The following is a 15,449-nucleotide window of genomic DNA, read 5'->3' as shown; positions in this document are numbered from 1 at the left end:
GTCATTGCTGTAAATGCATGAAGAGTGCATTAGTAAAAGAGGAACCAAGTCAGAGTTCTGCTGTTTCAAATCGGTGCTAGCCAGTAACTGATTTTAAGCTTCTATATTTGGCCTGGCAACTGAGAGCTGCATCTTTTTTCAGACTGCAGGAATAGGAGCTTCAGCTCATTTGGTGAACTTCAAAGGAACAGACACTGTAGCTGGAATTGCATTAATTAAGAAGTACTATGGAACAAAAGATCCAGTTCCAGGATATTCTGTTCCAGCTGCTGAACACAGGTAGGATTTTTGGCAATTAATTTTTTTTTAATAGGAAACAGTACATTTTGTTAAACTTACTCATCTTTATATCTAGGAACGTGTGTTTGGTTTTTTTCCACTTTAAAGGAAAAGTGGAAGCTTCACTTCATCTTAAGCTGTTTCATTTATTCCATGCTGTATTTGACTGATGCAGATGACGAAGCTAAAGTTCTGTACTGACACCTCTGTACATTCTAGGGGCTCAACAGTGGTGTGGTTGTTTTTAACTGCAGGTGTTTTTAAACTATAAACTTCCCAACAGAGTGAAGTAGCTGATGATCCTGGTGGTGGGTCCCTTCTAACTCACAGCATTATATGATTCTAAATGTACATGATTATTTTTAAAATGGAACCTGTAAGCTTACAAGAAAAAGATACTGAGGATGTGTGTTATGAACTTCACATTTACAATTTTGTTTAAAATAAAATGAAAAACTATATGAGGTACAACTTTCCCACTCTATTTTCCTTATTCTAAAGTTTCCTATCAACATAACAGATTCAGCCAATAGTATAATCCTCTATTTGTTGTGAATGAATTTGAGAGTAAGGAGTTCATCTGAAATGCCTGTTTAAGATCTCTGCTTTGATATTGGAATCTTCTACAGAGTCAAGACTGAGTGCACATCTTTGGGTATTACTTGTACATCTGCATACTGAAATGAGCACAAAGGAAGGAAAGACCTCTTTTTTTTTTCTTAGCTAGTACAAAATATAGCTCTTTTGAATAGAAGCTTTCATTCAGAATTGCAAGAAAGATAACAGAAAAGGTTACAGGAATAGTTCTAATAGGGTAGCGATCAGCTTTAAAGGTACTTTGTTTCATTTCACTTCCTGGATCCTTGCTGTAATGCTGTTCTAGAACTGCTATTTGATATAGAAGTAACAAAATTTGCCTGGCACATCTCTTGGCTTAACCCCACAATTGATTTAAAAAACAAACAAACAATGGAGCAAGTGACTGTAAAATTCTGTATAATGACAGAAAACACATGGAAGCATCTTTTGCACAGTGTGCAGAAGTGGGTAGTGTGAGAGCATACTTTGTCTTAAACTGTCTTTTGTTTGAGTGTGTGCTGCCTAATGCAGACCAGTCTCTGTTTTCAAGCTGGTTCACGAAGTGGCTCTTTGCAAAAGACCTGGATTTCTCCAGAATTGTTCTGCTGTTCCCCAGCTTCCAATCCGAGGTGGTGCTGTGTGTGGTGCTTCCTTCTGGCACACCACCACCAGGTGTTGTTCCTGTGGGTGCCCCAGCCTCCTGGAAAGTAATTTTGTTTTCTCTCTTTGGTCCTGTGAGCCAGGGCTCGTCCACTTAAAAGTTAACGCTAGCATTTTTGGGGAAAAATTGCAATGCAAGTTATTTCTTACTGCACACCTATGTTTTATACAAGTGTTTTATCTGTTCACACACAAGTTATTGATGTAAGCTGTGCCAGCCACATACAGATGGAGTCTGCTGATCAGCTGGCATGCAGTAACTTACTCCTTCTTTTAGCAACTCTGTTTCATGTGCTTGCCTGTACCCTTGTACCAAGGGTAAAGCTCTGAGGTTCTTCTGGAAGAAGCTTTGTGATAGGGATCTTAGTGGTTTTAAATTGTTATCCAAAATAAAATGTTAAAAAAAAGTGTTAAGATTCTTCTAATTTATGCTGCTAATTCTCTACTTCCCATTTGATAGTCTGAAGTTCCAGAGCAGATGGTCTGTTCTTGCATTTATAATTCCTTAATTGTTTGCATTTCAGATCTAAGAGAAACTCTCACAAATACAGAGAGTAAATAAGTAAAACTAAGTTACAGGTTAAAGAAGCTTTACATATCCAGTGTTTGTCTAAGCTACCAGAGATGAATCTGTGCTGCTGTTAGTACATTTGCTATCCACGCAAGGCAGAGCACATAAGAACGTAATTTGTGCTGTCCTGTAATCACACTGCCTATTCTTATCTTGATTTATTTCTGTTAGGAAATGCAGAACGTGTGGTTTAACACAAATGCTGCTCTAATGCGTTTTCTTTTTTCAATTGACTTCACAGTACCATAACAGCTTGGGGGAAGGATCACGAAAAAGATGCTTTTAAACACATAGTGACACAGTTTTCTTCAGTGCCTGTATCTGTGGTTAGTGACAGCTACGACATTTACAATGCTTGTGAAAAAATATGGGGTGACGACTTAAGGCATATAATTGAAGGCCGAAGTCCAGAGGCACCACTTATTATTAGACCAGATTCTGGGAATCCCCTTGACACTGTTTTAAAGGTAATGCTTTAAGTACTCTATATATGAGATTAGGAAGGACAATTGTTTGTTTTGTAATGATTGGCTGGCCAGTAAACATAATGTTCTAGCTTAGTGTGCCTTGAAAAGCATACCTATGAAAAATCTGAACTTGTATCTCATTTACATATAGATACGGCAACTCCTTTGCAGCCTAAATTGCTTCGTTGTTTTCATTAAATGCATTCTTGCATACCGTTTCTTGAAGCTTTTGTAACAGTTACCAGTGTTGCTCTTCTAATGATGTTAGAAAGATTCATCACTTAGTTAAAAAAAAAAAAAAAAAAAAAAAATTATTTATTTCCCTCTTTTTATTTGTATTAATACAAATGCCAAGCAGGTAAGACTTCTTTCCTCCAGTATTAGGTATCTTGGAGTCCTGTATTAGAATAATTTACCATTTTAAGGTGTAAATACGAGTTAAACACCCTTCTCTCTTCCTGTATGGGACTTGTATATATGTAAGAATTGTATGTAAGTCAATGACAAATGAACTTTAAGTTGAAAATTACTTCTGGCTGTCTAGTTGTATGCAGAAATGGTTGAAGTTTTAAAATAATAAAAGCTGTTGGTACCTCTGAATTTGAGTAGCTATCCACACTGTTTTACTACATTTGGAAGACTCTGGGGATACTGGTATTCTCTCAAATCCATGCAGCTTTAACACTTTTTTCTTCTGGGCAAGTGACATATCACAAATAGGAACTTTGAATTATCTTCATCATAGTAAGTAAGAAAAATCCCATCTGAAGAGTTGCATTTAAGTTAGTGCTGGCTAAGAAAATTGTAGAGAACTGAAAGCCTCCTTTGCCATCTTAAAGGTGATTTTAAAAAAAAAAATGTCAGATGACATCTGAATAGCAATAAATGACAGCAACCAAAGAGAGAAGGAAGGGAAGCATGGATTGGATTAGCTTTTGGATACGTGTTTATAAAAGCTTCATGGTCAATGACTGCTTTGAGCTAATGGCTTCTGCCACAATGGCTGGTGTGAGTTTTGTTTGTGTGCCTATGGTAGATATATTTGTTTTTTTACTTTCTTACTTTTATTTTGAACCTTATTTTCCATAGGTCTTGGAGATCTTAGGGAAGAAGTTTCCCATCACAGAGAACTCTAAAGGCTACAAATTGCTGCCACCCTATCTCAGAGTTATTCAAGGGGATGGCGTGGATATCAACACGTTGCAAGAGGTGAGAGATCTTGTTCACATGTCAGGGTGGTACTGGCCATGTTGCTATTTAATCTGGAATCTGTTATGACTAGTTAGGTGTTGCAGCTTTGCTACTGACCCCTCCCTGCCCTTTGTCCCAGACACTGGCTGTGATATCCTCTTGTGTAAAACACGTTTGTTAAAACCTCACAGAGAATAATTAAGATGGATAAATAGCTAAAAGGCATATCCTAACCTTAGTGTTGTAACCCTTCTGCTCACGCTGTCTCGTTTTTGTTTGCTTTTGTCCTGCTGTCAAACCTTATTCAGATAAAAATCTGGCAGTGTGTCACGGAGTTGACCAGATCAATCTATGTCCGTGACAGGGGCGACAGGCCTCTGCCCTCCCCCCCCACCCCAGTCCCACAAAAATGGGAAGGAAGGAAGGGAGGAAAAGAACAGCGGCAACAATCTATGGAGGAAAACTTATTTTACTATAATATTGGAATACAAGATAACACAATATATACAATTTAATTGAAATTGAGATTAATAAATCAGACAAGGTGAGAGAGAGAGAGTTCCCGGAACCGATTCAAACCTGAACAGCTTGGAACGGCTAGGAAAGCACCCTCCAGCACCCACTGCAAGGCAGCAAGAGAGCGCCCCCCCCACCCGGAAGGGCCAGATCCCGTGACTGCTGTAATGTACAGGGATAGGTACCTGGGATTGGGGCAGTGACACTTTAATGCCCCGTACACAACATGATGTTTTGATGTGGAATACTGAAACCATAAAAACAGAACCATGACACAGTGTTTGGTCCTCTCATTGACAGCTAAAGCATGCTGCGTGATTGCTGTGCTACAGCAATAATAGTAATTAACTGGTTGGGTTCATTAGTTATGTGTGCTCTGATGAGTGTTTGTACTTGGAATTTTGAAGGTGTGGATTTTAAAGGTGACTTGTTAAAAACAAAGGTAAGGGGAGGTTAAGGAGTCCATTGGTTTGGTGACTAATGGAGTAAGGATTGTTGAAAGCCCAAATGAACACAGATTAGGCTGTGGTCTGAGTCAGAGTGACCATGTTGGATCATTGATGCCTGAATCTGGTAAATATACATAGTCTTTGAGAAATGACACTGAAGTGCCCTTTCAGCAAGACAAAAAATCTAGTTATTTAGTGGTTGCTGCATTAGAAGCTAGTTAAAACTTCATTGCTATTTGCTAGAAGGAGATTCTAGTTAACATAATGTAGATAAGGAGGATAAGTAAGAGGAGGTAGACTTGACTTCATAAGGTTTGTTCTGCATTTTTCATCTTTAACTGTAACAGTTCAAAACCAGAAATATGTTGGACAAACTTAAATCCAATAAAATTAATTTTGATGCTTATCTTAGGTTGATACATCTTCAGATTCTTATTAGCTGGCTTGAAACTTCAACTCTGTTAGGAAACATCTGTGTATTTAACATGTATGCATCATGTTAACCTCAACCGTGGAACTCTGAGATGTTTGTCACTCAAAATAGAGTTCACACTGAGGTTGTTTGCTGATAGTACAGTCATACACCACAGTTTTGTTCCTGCTCCCCATAGCCTTGAAAGCAAATTTTATTCCTGTAGCTTTGCGAGAATAATCCATGCTAATGTTCTTAAGGAAGCAAGGCATGAGAAATAAGTCTTATGGTTAGATTCTAAGGGAAGAGGCTTGATAAATAAGCTTACTGTTCTCAGTGGCTTTAAAACAGAACTTAAATACAACTTGGTGCTATTGTTAGGCAACATATGTACATGTGTCACAGACTCATGAAAATCTGAATGAAAAAATGTTGGACCATTATTTCTTGTAGGAACTCAGTTTTCATTTTGTCAATTATACTTGACAAAGTTCTAAGAGGTAATAAGCTCATAGAGCATTGGTTGCATTCAGATAAAATGTTATTGGGGACATGAGCACCTCTCATATGAGGAGGGACAGAGATGGATCTGTTCAGCTTGGAGAAGGGGAAGCTGAGGGGGATCTCATCGATTTTATAAATACTGAAGGGAGAGTGTGAAAAAAGCAGGGCCGTGCTGTTCAGTGGTGCCCAGTGACGGGACAAGAGGCAGTGGGCACAATGTGGAGCACAGGAAGTTGTGTCTGAGCTCCAGGAAGCATTTCTTTACTGTGCAGTGATGGAGCCCCGGCGCAGGTTACCCAGACGCTGTGGAGCCTCCTTAGCGGTCTTCCAAAGCCGCCTGGGCACCCTGCTCCGAGCCTCCCTGCTTGGACGGGCTGGGCCAGATGGAATCAGAATTCCCTGCTAACCTCAGCCAGTCTCTGGGAATACCAAAACCATTATTAAAGTTACTTATGTTAAAGGATAAAATGCACTGCTCTCAGAGTTCTATAATAGAGCAGAAAAATAATTCCAGTAGCTAATGGGAGAGGATAAAAGGCAGAAGGAGCAATTCTTTGCTGATATTTTCCTCAAACTGTTGCTGACTGTGAGGAAAGTCTTACCTGTAATGTGTAGAAGTGGATAAAAGGTCCAATTCCGTGGGGCTCACAGAATAGGTATAACTCACTGCTGCTTACTGGCCACCTTCTCATCTTGTCTAACTGTAATCTTGCTGTGCACCTCACATCAGCTTTGATTGTTGAACTGCTGACCACTGAACTAATTTATGCCGTAATGTAGCAGCAAACTAACTTGGCTGAAAGGAATCAATTTTTCTGTTTTTGTAGTGAATGAAATTGTCCTATAAAACAGGTTAATAATCACTGGCACAATACAAGAGAAATAGAAACTGTTGTCTTGAGCTGGGGGAAGCAGAAAAGGAGGAAAGCAACGCTTCTAATTTGGCAGCAGCACGTTACGTTGGAGCAAAAAGACCACAAGCTTGCAGCCTATTTTAGTCATGTTTAAAATTTCATGGATTTTTCTTTCCTTCTATGTCAGCAAAACCAAGGTTACTATGCTGACTTGTGAAAGAATGGATAATAGCTTGCTATTTAAACAAAAAAAATTTTGAAATATAATTCATACTTGTTAAAAAGGAGTTTACATAAACAAATGCACTGTTGTGGCTGTCTTTTTTTCACCCTATGGAAGTGATCATTCTAATTATTCAATATCAGCCTTAGATTCTAGGCATGACCAGTTATGGATCTAGTGAGAGTAATGGGTGTAAGAGGAAAGCTAAAATGAGTAATTGCAGATCAGAACTTTTTAACTAGCTGAAAGAAAAATATAGAAAACAACTCAGTATAAACTGGATTTTAAAATTCTTTGTTTTAATAGGGAATGCTGGTAGAACAGGTAAGGAACCTTTTCTGACTTTCTTCTAGTATTTTCACTTTAAAAATCATTCCAATCTGCTAACTCCACAATATACTACACTCTCAAAGGACTTCCTTTTGAACATTCAATTTCCAGATGTCTTTAAATGGTTATAAAGGAAGAAAATCCTCTAACCTGGAGTCATAATTGTTAATCATGCTCATAATGGTCAGCAGGAGGTGGTCAAAACCTTAACACCAGAACTGTTCTATTGTTCTCTATTGTTTTTTCCTCTGGAAGGCTTCAGAACAGAAGGATAGAACTGGATCAGAGTCCAGGTGGGGTTTACCAACATTTGCCTTATCAAAAAACAGCAGTAAATAAGCAGAGTCCTTATCTGTGAGTCAAGGCTAGTTTCTTTCTGTCTTACTGGGTATTATGCATGATGAGAGGATATTGAAAGTTCTCTTTATTATCCTTTCTTTGTCGTGTACGTAGCTTCTGAAATGCATCAGGAAGAATTGTATTTGCACTGTAATGATCTTAAACCCTTTGTCCTTTATGGATACTCCTTTCAAAACTGCTTCCAGGAGAACCTAATCACCTGAAAATACACATTCTTTTTGTACAGGGTTGCTGTTGAGAATGATGAGGTAACTACTACTAAATTGCACAGGATTTCTGCATCCACAGGCACTGTTTACTCAAGACACAGAGTTTTTGAAGGGTTCCTTCCCTAGGCAAAGGTCATGGGAGTGGGGCCTGAGAGTCCTTCTACTTGCTACCTTGGATGAGGCTGAGTAAGCAGCTACTGTTAGATTGAGGAAAGCCTATTGAAAGATCTCTGTGGAATAAATCTCTGTTAAATATCTTGTGGAAGATTATTCAAAATATTCTCTCATATCTAGGTCTCTGAAAGCAAGTGCAAATGCTCATAGGTGGGTTTCCGTTGGCTTGTTTTGTTTTGTTTTGTTTTTTGTTTTCTTGTAGTTAGTCCCTCTTGTAGTTAGGATCTGGGGATTCTGGCTGATGGCAAGTTAAACACGAGCCGGCAGTGTGCCCTGGCAGCCCAAAGGGCCTTGGTAACATTGGGTATCCATTGAGACAGCCTACATGGAACAAAATGGATAAATATACTCTGTTTACATTAGCTATCTATTTACTACTATATGAAAGTTGTCACTTCTTTCCACCCCCGCTCCCTTCCTTTGGAAAGCTTCATTTTACCTTAGCTGTCTCTAAAAGAAATGACTTCACATCAGCATCTCCTGGAACAGTGGTATTATCTGTTACTGTGGAATTTCTTTTTGGTGCACAAAAAATCACCAGATTTCTCAGGATATTGGTTTCTGAAACTGCACTGTTGCCCATAGGTTATATCCTTCCGTTCTGTTCCTCAGCTTCCTTTTATCTGGATGGATGGGTCTTTGCTATTTAACCATTTTCCATTTCCATGCTATTTCCATTTTGATGGAAAAATAGCATGCCCGAAGAGCATATTCTGTCATAATTTTCTTTTTCTATTAGATTGTGGAAGGAATGAAGAAAAATAAATGAAGTATTGAAAATGTTGCCTTTGGATCTGAAGCTTTCACTTGTACTTCTATTAGTGAAACATTTAGGAGATATGAGATCAAACATTCTTAGTGGGGCTGTCATTACCTTTTTAGCCTTACGTAGGGGTAACAAGGGAAACAAATCTTGGCCATTTATGAGTGTGACTAAACTAGCACCCATGACTCTAGGCTAGGGGATGTCATGTTTGTATAGGTAGAATGGGATGAGGGGAATGCTGTAGTAAGCTTTAAGTTGACTTATTGATACCAGTGCAGTTCACATTAATTTGTATCTGCCTGAGAAGGTGCCAAAACGTTCTTAGTAGCTTTATGTATTTCCATTTCTAGATTGCTACTCTTAATTCTAGACACTGTGATTTTTAAATTTTAAGTGGACTGCTGCATGCCAAGTATTGACAGGATTGTTACGTATGTCTCCTGGAAACTGAATGTTAGTTGGTTCAATTGTTTGTAAAAAGCATCTTGTTTAAGTAGTGTGTTATTTTGATGGAAAAATAGCATGGCTAAGAACATATTCTAACATAATTTTCTTTTTCTATTAGATTGTGGAGGGAATGAAGAAGAATAAATGGAGTATTGAAAATATCGCCTTTGGATCTGGTGGAGCTTTGTTGCAGAAGCTAACTAGAGATCTCTTAAACTGTTCCTTCAAATGTAGCTACGTGGTAACCAACGGTCTTGGGGTATGTCTTATACTACTTCTACCATCATGTTTTCAGCCAGGGCCTCCCCACTTGACAAACTTTTTCATACCTCCTGTTAGATTACTGCCATCTACGCAAGGTACGCAACTCCAACAAAGCCCAGTGTACTTTTGATTTTAGGTAAATGTCTTCAAGGATCCGGTAGCTGATCCAAACAAAAGGTCAAAGAAAGGCCGACTGTCTTTGCACAGGACACCTGCTGGAGATTTTGTGACACTTGAAGAAGGAAAGGGAGATCTTGAAGAGTATGGGCAGGTATGAATTTTCAAGGCTTATTACATTGTTCTTCATGCAGAAGTAGACTGGAAAGAAAGTTAATTGAAAACAAACTGTGAAATTATATTTTTAATAGTTTATATTTTTAATTAGTTCAACTTCTGTCCTCAGTACTTCAGAAGCATCTCCAGTGCAAAATTCAGTACCAGTAAAATGTTAGGATGTTGTTAGAATGTCCAGATTGTACAGTTATCCACCTCTGTTCAGAAACAAGAGATACTGTTTTTTTTCCCAAAACTAGTTTATCTTAATGTAATAGAATATTAGAAGGATATAAAGCTATTGGAGAACCTCCAAAAGGGGACAACAAAGATGGTGAAAGGTCTAGAGGGCAAGACACTGATCCTTCTGGATCCTTTCCCACTTGAGATATTCTGTGAGAATGTTATGCTAGCCAAGTACTTCTGTATGAGCCATGCTCTGCAATTCAAGTAACATCCTGAGGTGAAGGGGGAGAAGGGTAGATTTTTATTGAACTTATATTTGCTTTCCAATTTGAGATTTGTAAAACAGTTCCTTCAGGTGTTAATGTTCTGTGCCTGGGGTTTCCCAGTTTTCAAAGATGTAAATTAATCCACAAATTCAGTTTCCTTGTTAATTTTTTGCAATCACAAAATTAAGTGCTATTTCAGTAAAATAAACATGCTTTTTAGGCCAGTCTCCAGGCTTTCAGCTGGAAATCTCTTTAATTTTTCATTGTATGAGCACTAAACTGTTTAACTGCGTGTCTCTTCCTGAATTAAGAGGTTTGAAAATAAGCAAGCTATCAAATTGTACTTCAGCCATTAAAAGCTGGAAGATTCTTGTGTTTTCTGGTACTTGGAGACACATTTCTGTGCTACAAGGCATAGGAATACTATTAGGCACAAAGTTTTTATGCAACGATGATCATAAAACTGACATCTCTGAGAAATGTAAACACAGAAAGCAGACAATCTCCATAGATAACATGCAGTGGATGCTAAGACCTAAGAAACCGACTCTCTGTCTGAAAGTATGATGATAGGACAAGTGATAATGGTTTTAAACTAAAAGAGGGGAGGTCTAGATTAGATAATAGTAAGAATCTCTGTTAAGAGAGTTAAGAAATCTCTTCAACTCAGTCATAAGACTTGGGGCCTGAAATAAGACAGTATATGGTTCCTTCATTTCTGTCATAACATAAAGATGTTTTCTGTAATGGGATGTTGGACAGGGCTGTATGTGTGGTGCAGGTTCTGTGGCTCCCTGGGAAATGATGGGGAGATGCACTCTTGCAGGCCCTGCTTCCCTAAAGCCATGGGTCTATGTGATAGGTCTGCAGGCATAGCAGCTGCCTGACGTTGCTTTTTGCTGACTTTTCTGCACAAAGCTCTGCCTGTTGCTTTCAGTGTGCTGTTTGTGAGCACTTCTCGATGTGCTGTATTACAGAATTTTTATGCAAAGGAGACTGACTGTCAAGAAAGATATCTTTCATAGTTGTGTATAGAAAACAAAGACTTCATCTGAATCTCTGCAGTTAAATTGTACATAACATTTGGTTGGTGCCTCCTCTCCTAGCTAATCTAGCAGAGTCTATTTATCTTATGTTGTTCTGTCTTTAGCCACGTGTGGACAGCTTACTTCAGGGACTACTCAGCACTGAACTTCTGTCTGTGTGTAGGGTAACTTAAATCCTTTCTTCTGTGTGGCAATGAGAGACAGAAGGTGAAAAGATCGGGTGTGATGGCAGGCACGAGCTCTAGTCTCATCAGTTTTGATTTGGGTCCTTGCATTTGAGTTTCTGTGTAATTTGTGTAAGCTGTATTGTTTGTGCACTGACCGTTGCTAAATCGGTGGTGTTTCTTGCAGGATCTCCTTCATACGGTATTTAAGAATGGGAAAGTAACGAAGTCATATTCATTTGATGAAGTAAGACAAAATGCCAGGCTGAAGAACAGTGAACTAGAAACAGCGTCTCACTAAGTTTCATTCCACGTCTGTGTATGTGTGTAACAAGTATGTACTGCATAGCTACTGGATTTACTGTACAGATTTGTGTGTTTGTGTTTTATGACATTGTAGCCAAATTATTTGTTGGTTTATGGACATACTGCCCTATCTTTTGCCAGCCTTTAGAAAAGATAAAATCAGGAAATGGTACTTACATTGTAAAACATATTTAATGCTAAAGTGTGCTTTTTAGGGCCCTTTGCCAGTAGTGATTCAATCTGGTATTGATCTTTTCACAAATGAGACAGAGCTGAACTTTTTTATATATAACAGAATATCACAAAATGGATTTACATAAAATTATCATGATTGCTTTATGTTTATATTTAACTTGTATTTTTGTACAAACAAGATTGTGTAAAATATATTTAAAGTTTCAATAAGTAAGTCTTTCCAACTTTTCATGATTTTTATGAGCACAGACTTTCAAGAAAATATTTGGTGGGGGGGGAATCCATTGCCTTTTGTCCATTAATCAGCAAATAAAACACGGCCTTAAAGTTTGTTGTGACATTGTACCATTTGACGACTAAATCAGGACTTGTATCTCCTTAAGATCCTTTAGAATTGCTGACCTCACCGTTTCTTGTAGTTGTCTGTATTAGTTAATCTGCATCAAAGAAAGTTACTGTTCTTTTTAGAAGGTTTAGGTACTTACAGGCCTTGCTGGCACAGTGAGGTATGTAAATGGAATGCCAAATTTGAAAGGATTCTCTACTGCAACTGAACTTGCCAAGTCTGTCCCACTTGGCATATGCACCTCAATATTTTAATAGTAAAGTTTTTAAGAGATCTCCTCTTCCACTATAGAATATATGTGTAAAATATTGAAATATGGAAGCGGTGTATTTTAAAGTAATTACACTTCTGGGTTTATTTTTCATATACTGTAAGTGACATGACTTTAAAGCAGAATACTGGACTCGGTAGTGCACTTTTTTACTTTTTTGTATTTTTTTCATTGATTTGCCTTTTGTCAGACTGGATGTTAAATTGTAAAAAATGTTTAACTATTTTTGTTAACAACTTTAATAAAACTTTATGCTAGCCAAACTCCTACACGAATGGCAGAGCTGTTTCCCCTCCTCCCCCATCTCACTGGGGTGAGGAGGGGCTCTCATTCTGCAGAGGGTAACTGTAAGCAGTGCTTGAGAGATTTCTGAACTGTCTGCACTTGATTGTATGAGCTCTCTGCATATGCCTGATTTAAATATCTGCTGGAAAACAAAACTGTTGAGGATTTCATTTGAGAAGCTATGTAGTAACCTCTGAAACGTTAGTACTGTAGGCTGGCTCTCGCTACAGAAGGAATACCTCCCTTACTTAAACAAACATGCAAACACAACAGCAAAAGCAAATGGCTGCTGTATTTTAATGATCAATGAGTTCACATACTATATAATTAATGCTTCTAATTAGGAAATGACATTAAAGGAAAATGTTCGAGGTCCTCTGAAATAATTTAAGCCTACAAAAGTTATACGAAACATGCATTTAAAGGAAGATTGAAAAGCCATACTTCATTGTTTTTATTCTCTCACCAAAAAGGGCCACATCAAAGCATTCAGAATCTCTCTAGGGTTTGTGGTTAAGATATTTATGCCCGGTCTCAATAGTTCTTGTTCATGAAAACTTGTTTTCCACTGTTAGTGTATGTAATTATACATTTAAGTGATGTATTGTTTCAAAAATAGCGCTTTAGTAAAATTTTAAATGCTGACCTTTCACACTGAGGAACTGCCTTCCCTTTGCTATTAGTGATACTGTTTGTATTTGGCCAAGAAGGGATTTAAATCTGGACTTAGTACCAATAGCAGGTAAATAGTACACAGCCTATTTTGCTCCTCCACACTAGGGAATTTTATGATGTACAGTTTAAAAAAAAGAAATGCTGCTTTCATTCTGTACCAATAAAAATTTTGATAACTATTAACTACCCATAACTGATATTTTTGTATTTGGGAACTGAGGATATGCTGTGGAAGCACTGTTTTCTTTTGTATCACAATGTGCATCAGTATTTGTCAGTGTTGTCTCAAATGTAGCTTGCTCGTTGGAGTCTTAGATCAAATTGTGTGTGTGTGCACGTCACCCTTGGAAGTTGTCATGTCACTCATCTTGGTGGTTGCTGATATATTTCAAAAGAGGGGACTTGGGGAGAAAAACACCCGGTGCTATTCAGACCCAAATACGTGTTTCTCTGTTTGACGGTTTGTCGTTTTGGGCATCAAGGAGTTGACAGAAGTTACTGCAGTGCTTAAACCATACAGTATCCTAATTCTTCCACATAAAAGCAAACAGCATGTTTAAGCTTGCTTTAAATTACTAGATTTGTAGTCATCGATATATTTTAATTATCCCCATTTCATAATATAACACAGTATTTGTATTTAAAAATAGGAACTGGGAGTTTTGTGTTAATACCTTATTTGTAACCATATTTAGCATAAGAAATGGATTTTATAAAACTATTTTTCTTGAGCTGCATGATTATGAAAAGATGTTTTTTTCCTACTTTAAAGGATGGGAGGAGAGAATAGAAGAGTACTTAACTGTTTGGATTGCCAAAATCAAAACTAAGTTGAAACATTTTCTTTTTCCTGTAGGTTTTTACATTCCTTCTTAACCTGTTCAGTGAGAATAAATATTCCTCACTTAAATCCTCTGTTAAAGTAATTCTAATGTACTTGGCATCAAATACCAGTATGTAATACACATGGAAATAAAGTTTAGTTCTGGCAGTGAAAATAAGAGCCATTTGCCTGTGTCTTAAAGTTGTGATGTTGGGCATCAGACTTCATTCATGTGCTCTTTGTTGCCAAACAGATGGGAGCATAGCTGTGCTGTCACGGTCTGCTGTCGAACTGATCTGACAGCTGCCGTGCAGTTCGTGGTCAACTCTGCTCTAAAGAAGAGAAGGAAAACTGAACTCTCCTTCCTTCTCAGTATTTTTCTTGCAGAGTGTGAGTGTATCTGTGGTTCACCATTGTGTGTGTTCTGCTTAAAGAGCATAGAGTTGTAGAATGGCCTGGGTTGAAAAGGATCTCAATGATCATCTAGTTTCAACCCCCCTGCTATGTGCAGGTCGCCAACCACCAGACCAGGCTGCCCAGAGCCACATCCAGCTGGGCCTTGAATGCCTCCAGGGATGGGGAAGATGGGGCACTTGTGATTGGACTCGCTATAAGGTCTTATCCACTGTCTACACTTCACGTAATCCTTCCTCAAATACAGACTGATTATTTAATTTTCACATGGCCATGTGAAAATGTTTTGGTATCTATTGAAAATATCTCTTAGTGGAGCGAATAGCTCCAGTCCCTTTGAATGGGGTTTTCATAATTGGAAGTAATTGCACTGTTAGTTTCTACAAAACTTCAAATGACAAAATGTCCCTTAAATGCAATCTGTAATACAAGTGTAAAGATTATTTCTTTTTATTTGTTGCTTTTCCCTTCCCATCACACTGGAATACAGGAAAGGGCACCTATAGCCTGCAGCAAGGGCCTTGCTGATATTTAATTAATGGTAGTTGTATCTCTATGCAACACTGCATACTTCTGCTTGTCCATGAGACTCCCAACAGCATCCTGTAGGCACGCACCTGCTTTGAAGCTGGTGAGCAGCTTAGTGCAAGGTGATCCCCATGGCTTAAATGTGACAGACAAAGGCAAGTTATGTGGGGAACACCATAGTGCCTCCTGAAGAACCTGGCCGTCAGAAGTATGGAAACACTGACATTAAAGATGCTCTGTAAAGTCACGCTTAGTGAAAGCACTACTGTTCTGCAGGTATCATGTTCATTTTATCCTCTTCTTACTGATAGCACAGCCAGCCTTGTTAATGATTTAAAACTACTCGCTGCATTTATCTAAAATGCTTCTTCTTATGGGAAGAGATGAAAAACGTGCAGCCATAGAGCTCCTCCAAA

At 38.2% G+C, this 15,449-nt stretch overlaps 1 protein-coding gene across 4 annotated transcripts in view; it reads left to right on the top strand.

The window, feature by feature from the left end:
* Positions 1-14,271, top strand: part of NAMPT (nicotinamide phosphoribosyltransferase) — a 29,651-nt gene extending 15,380 nt beyond the window's left edge. For 2 of the 4 annotated variants that reach the window (XM_048936778.1, XM_048936759.1), the window contains 7 exons: positions 143-279; positions 2,331-2,556; positions 3,646-3,765; positions 7,012-7,029; positions 9,110-9,250; positions 9,392-9,526; positions 11,378-14,271. In XM_048936778.1, the coding sequence (XP_048792735.1) occupies positions 143-279; positions 2,331-2,556; positions 3,646-3,765; positions 7,012-7,029; positions 9,110-9,250; positions 9,392-9,526; positions 11,378-11,491 (891 nt within the window). In that variant the 3' untranslated portion in view covers positions 11,492-14,271. The remainder of the gene's footprint in view (positions 1-142; positions 280-2,330; positions 2,557-3,645; positions 3,766-7,011; positions 7,030-9,109; positions 9,251-9,391; positions 9,527-11,377) is intronic. The other 2 variants (XM_048936783.1, XM_048936770.1) reach the window with 1 other exon arrangement.
* Positions 14,272-15,449: the final 1,178 nt, after the last annotated feature.

Source organism: Lagopus muta, chromosome 1, assembly GCF_023343835.1.
Source record: "Lagopus muta isolate bLagMut1 chromosome 1, bLagMut1 primary, whole genome shotgun sequence".
In the NCBI taxonomy this organism is placed as follows: Eukaryota; Metazoa; Chordata; class Aves; order Galliformes; family Phasianidae; genus Lagopus; species Lagopus muta.
The sequence above is the reverse complement of the archived record's forward strand: the minus strand, read 5'-3'. Positions and strand labels throughout refer to the sequence as shown.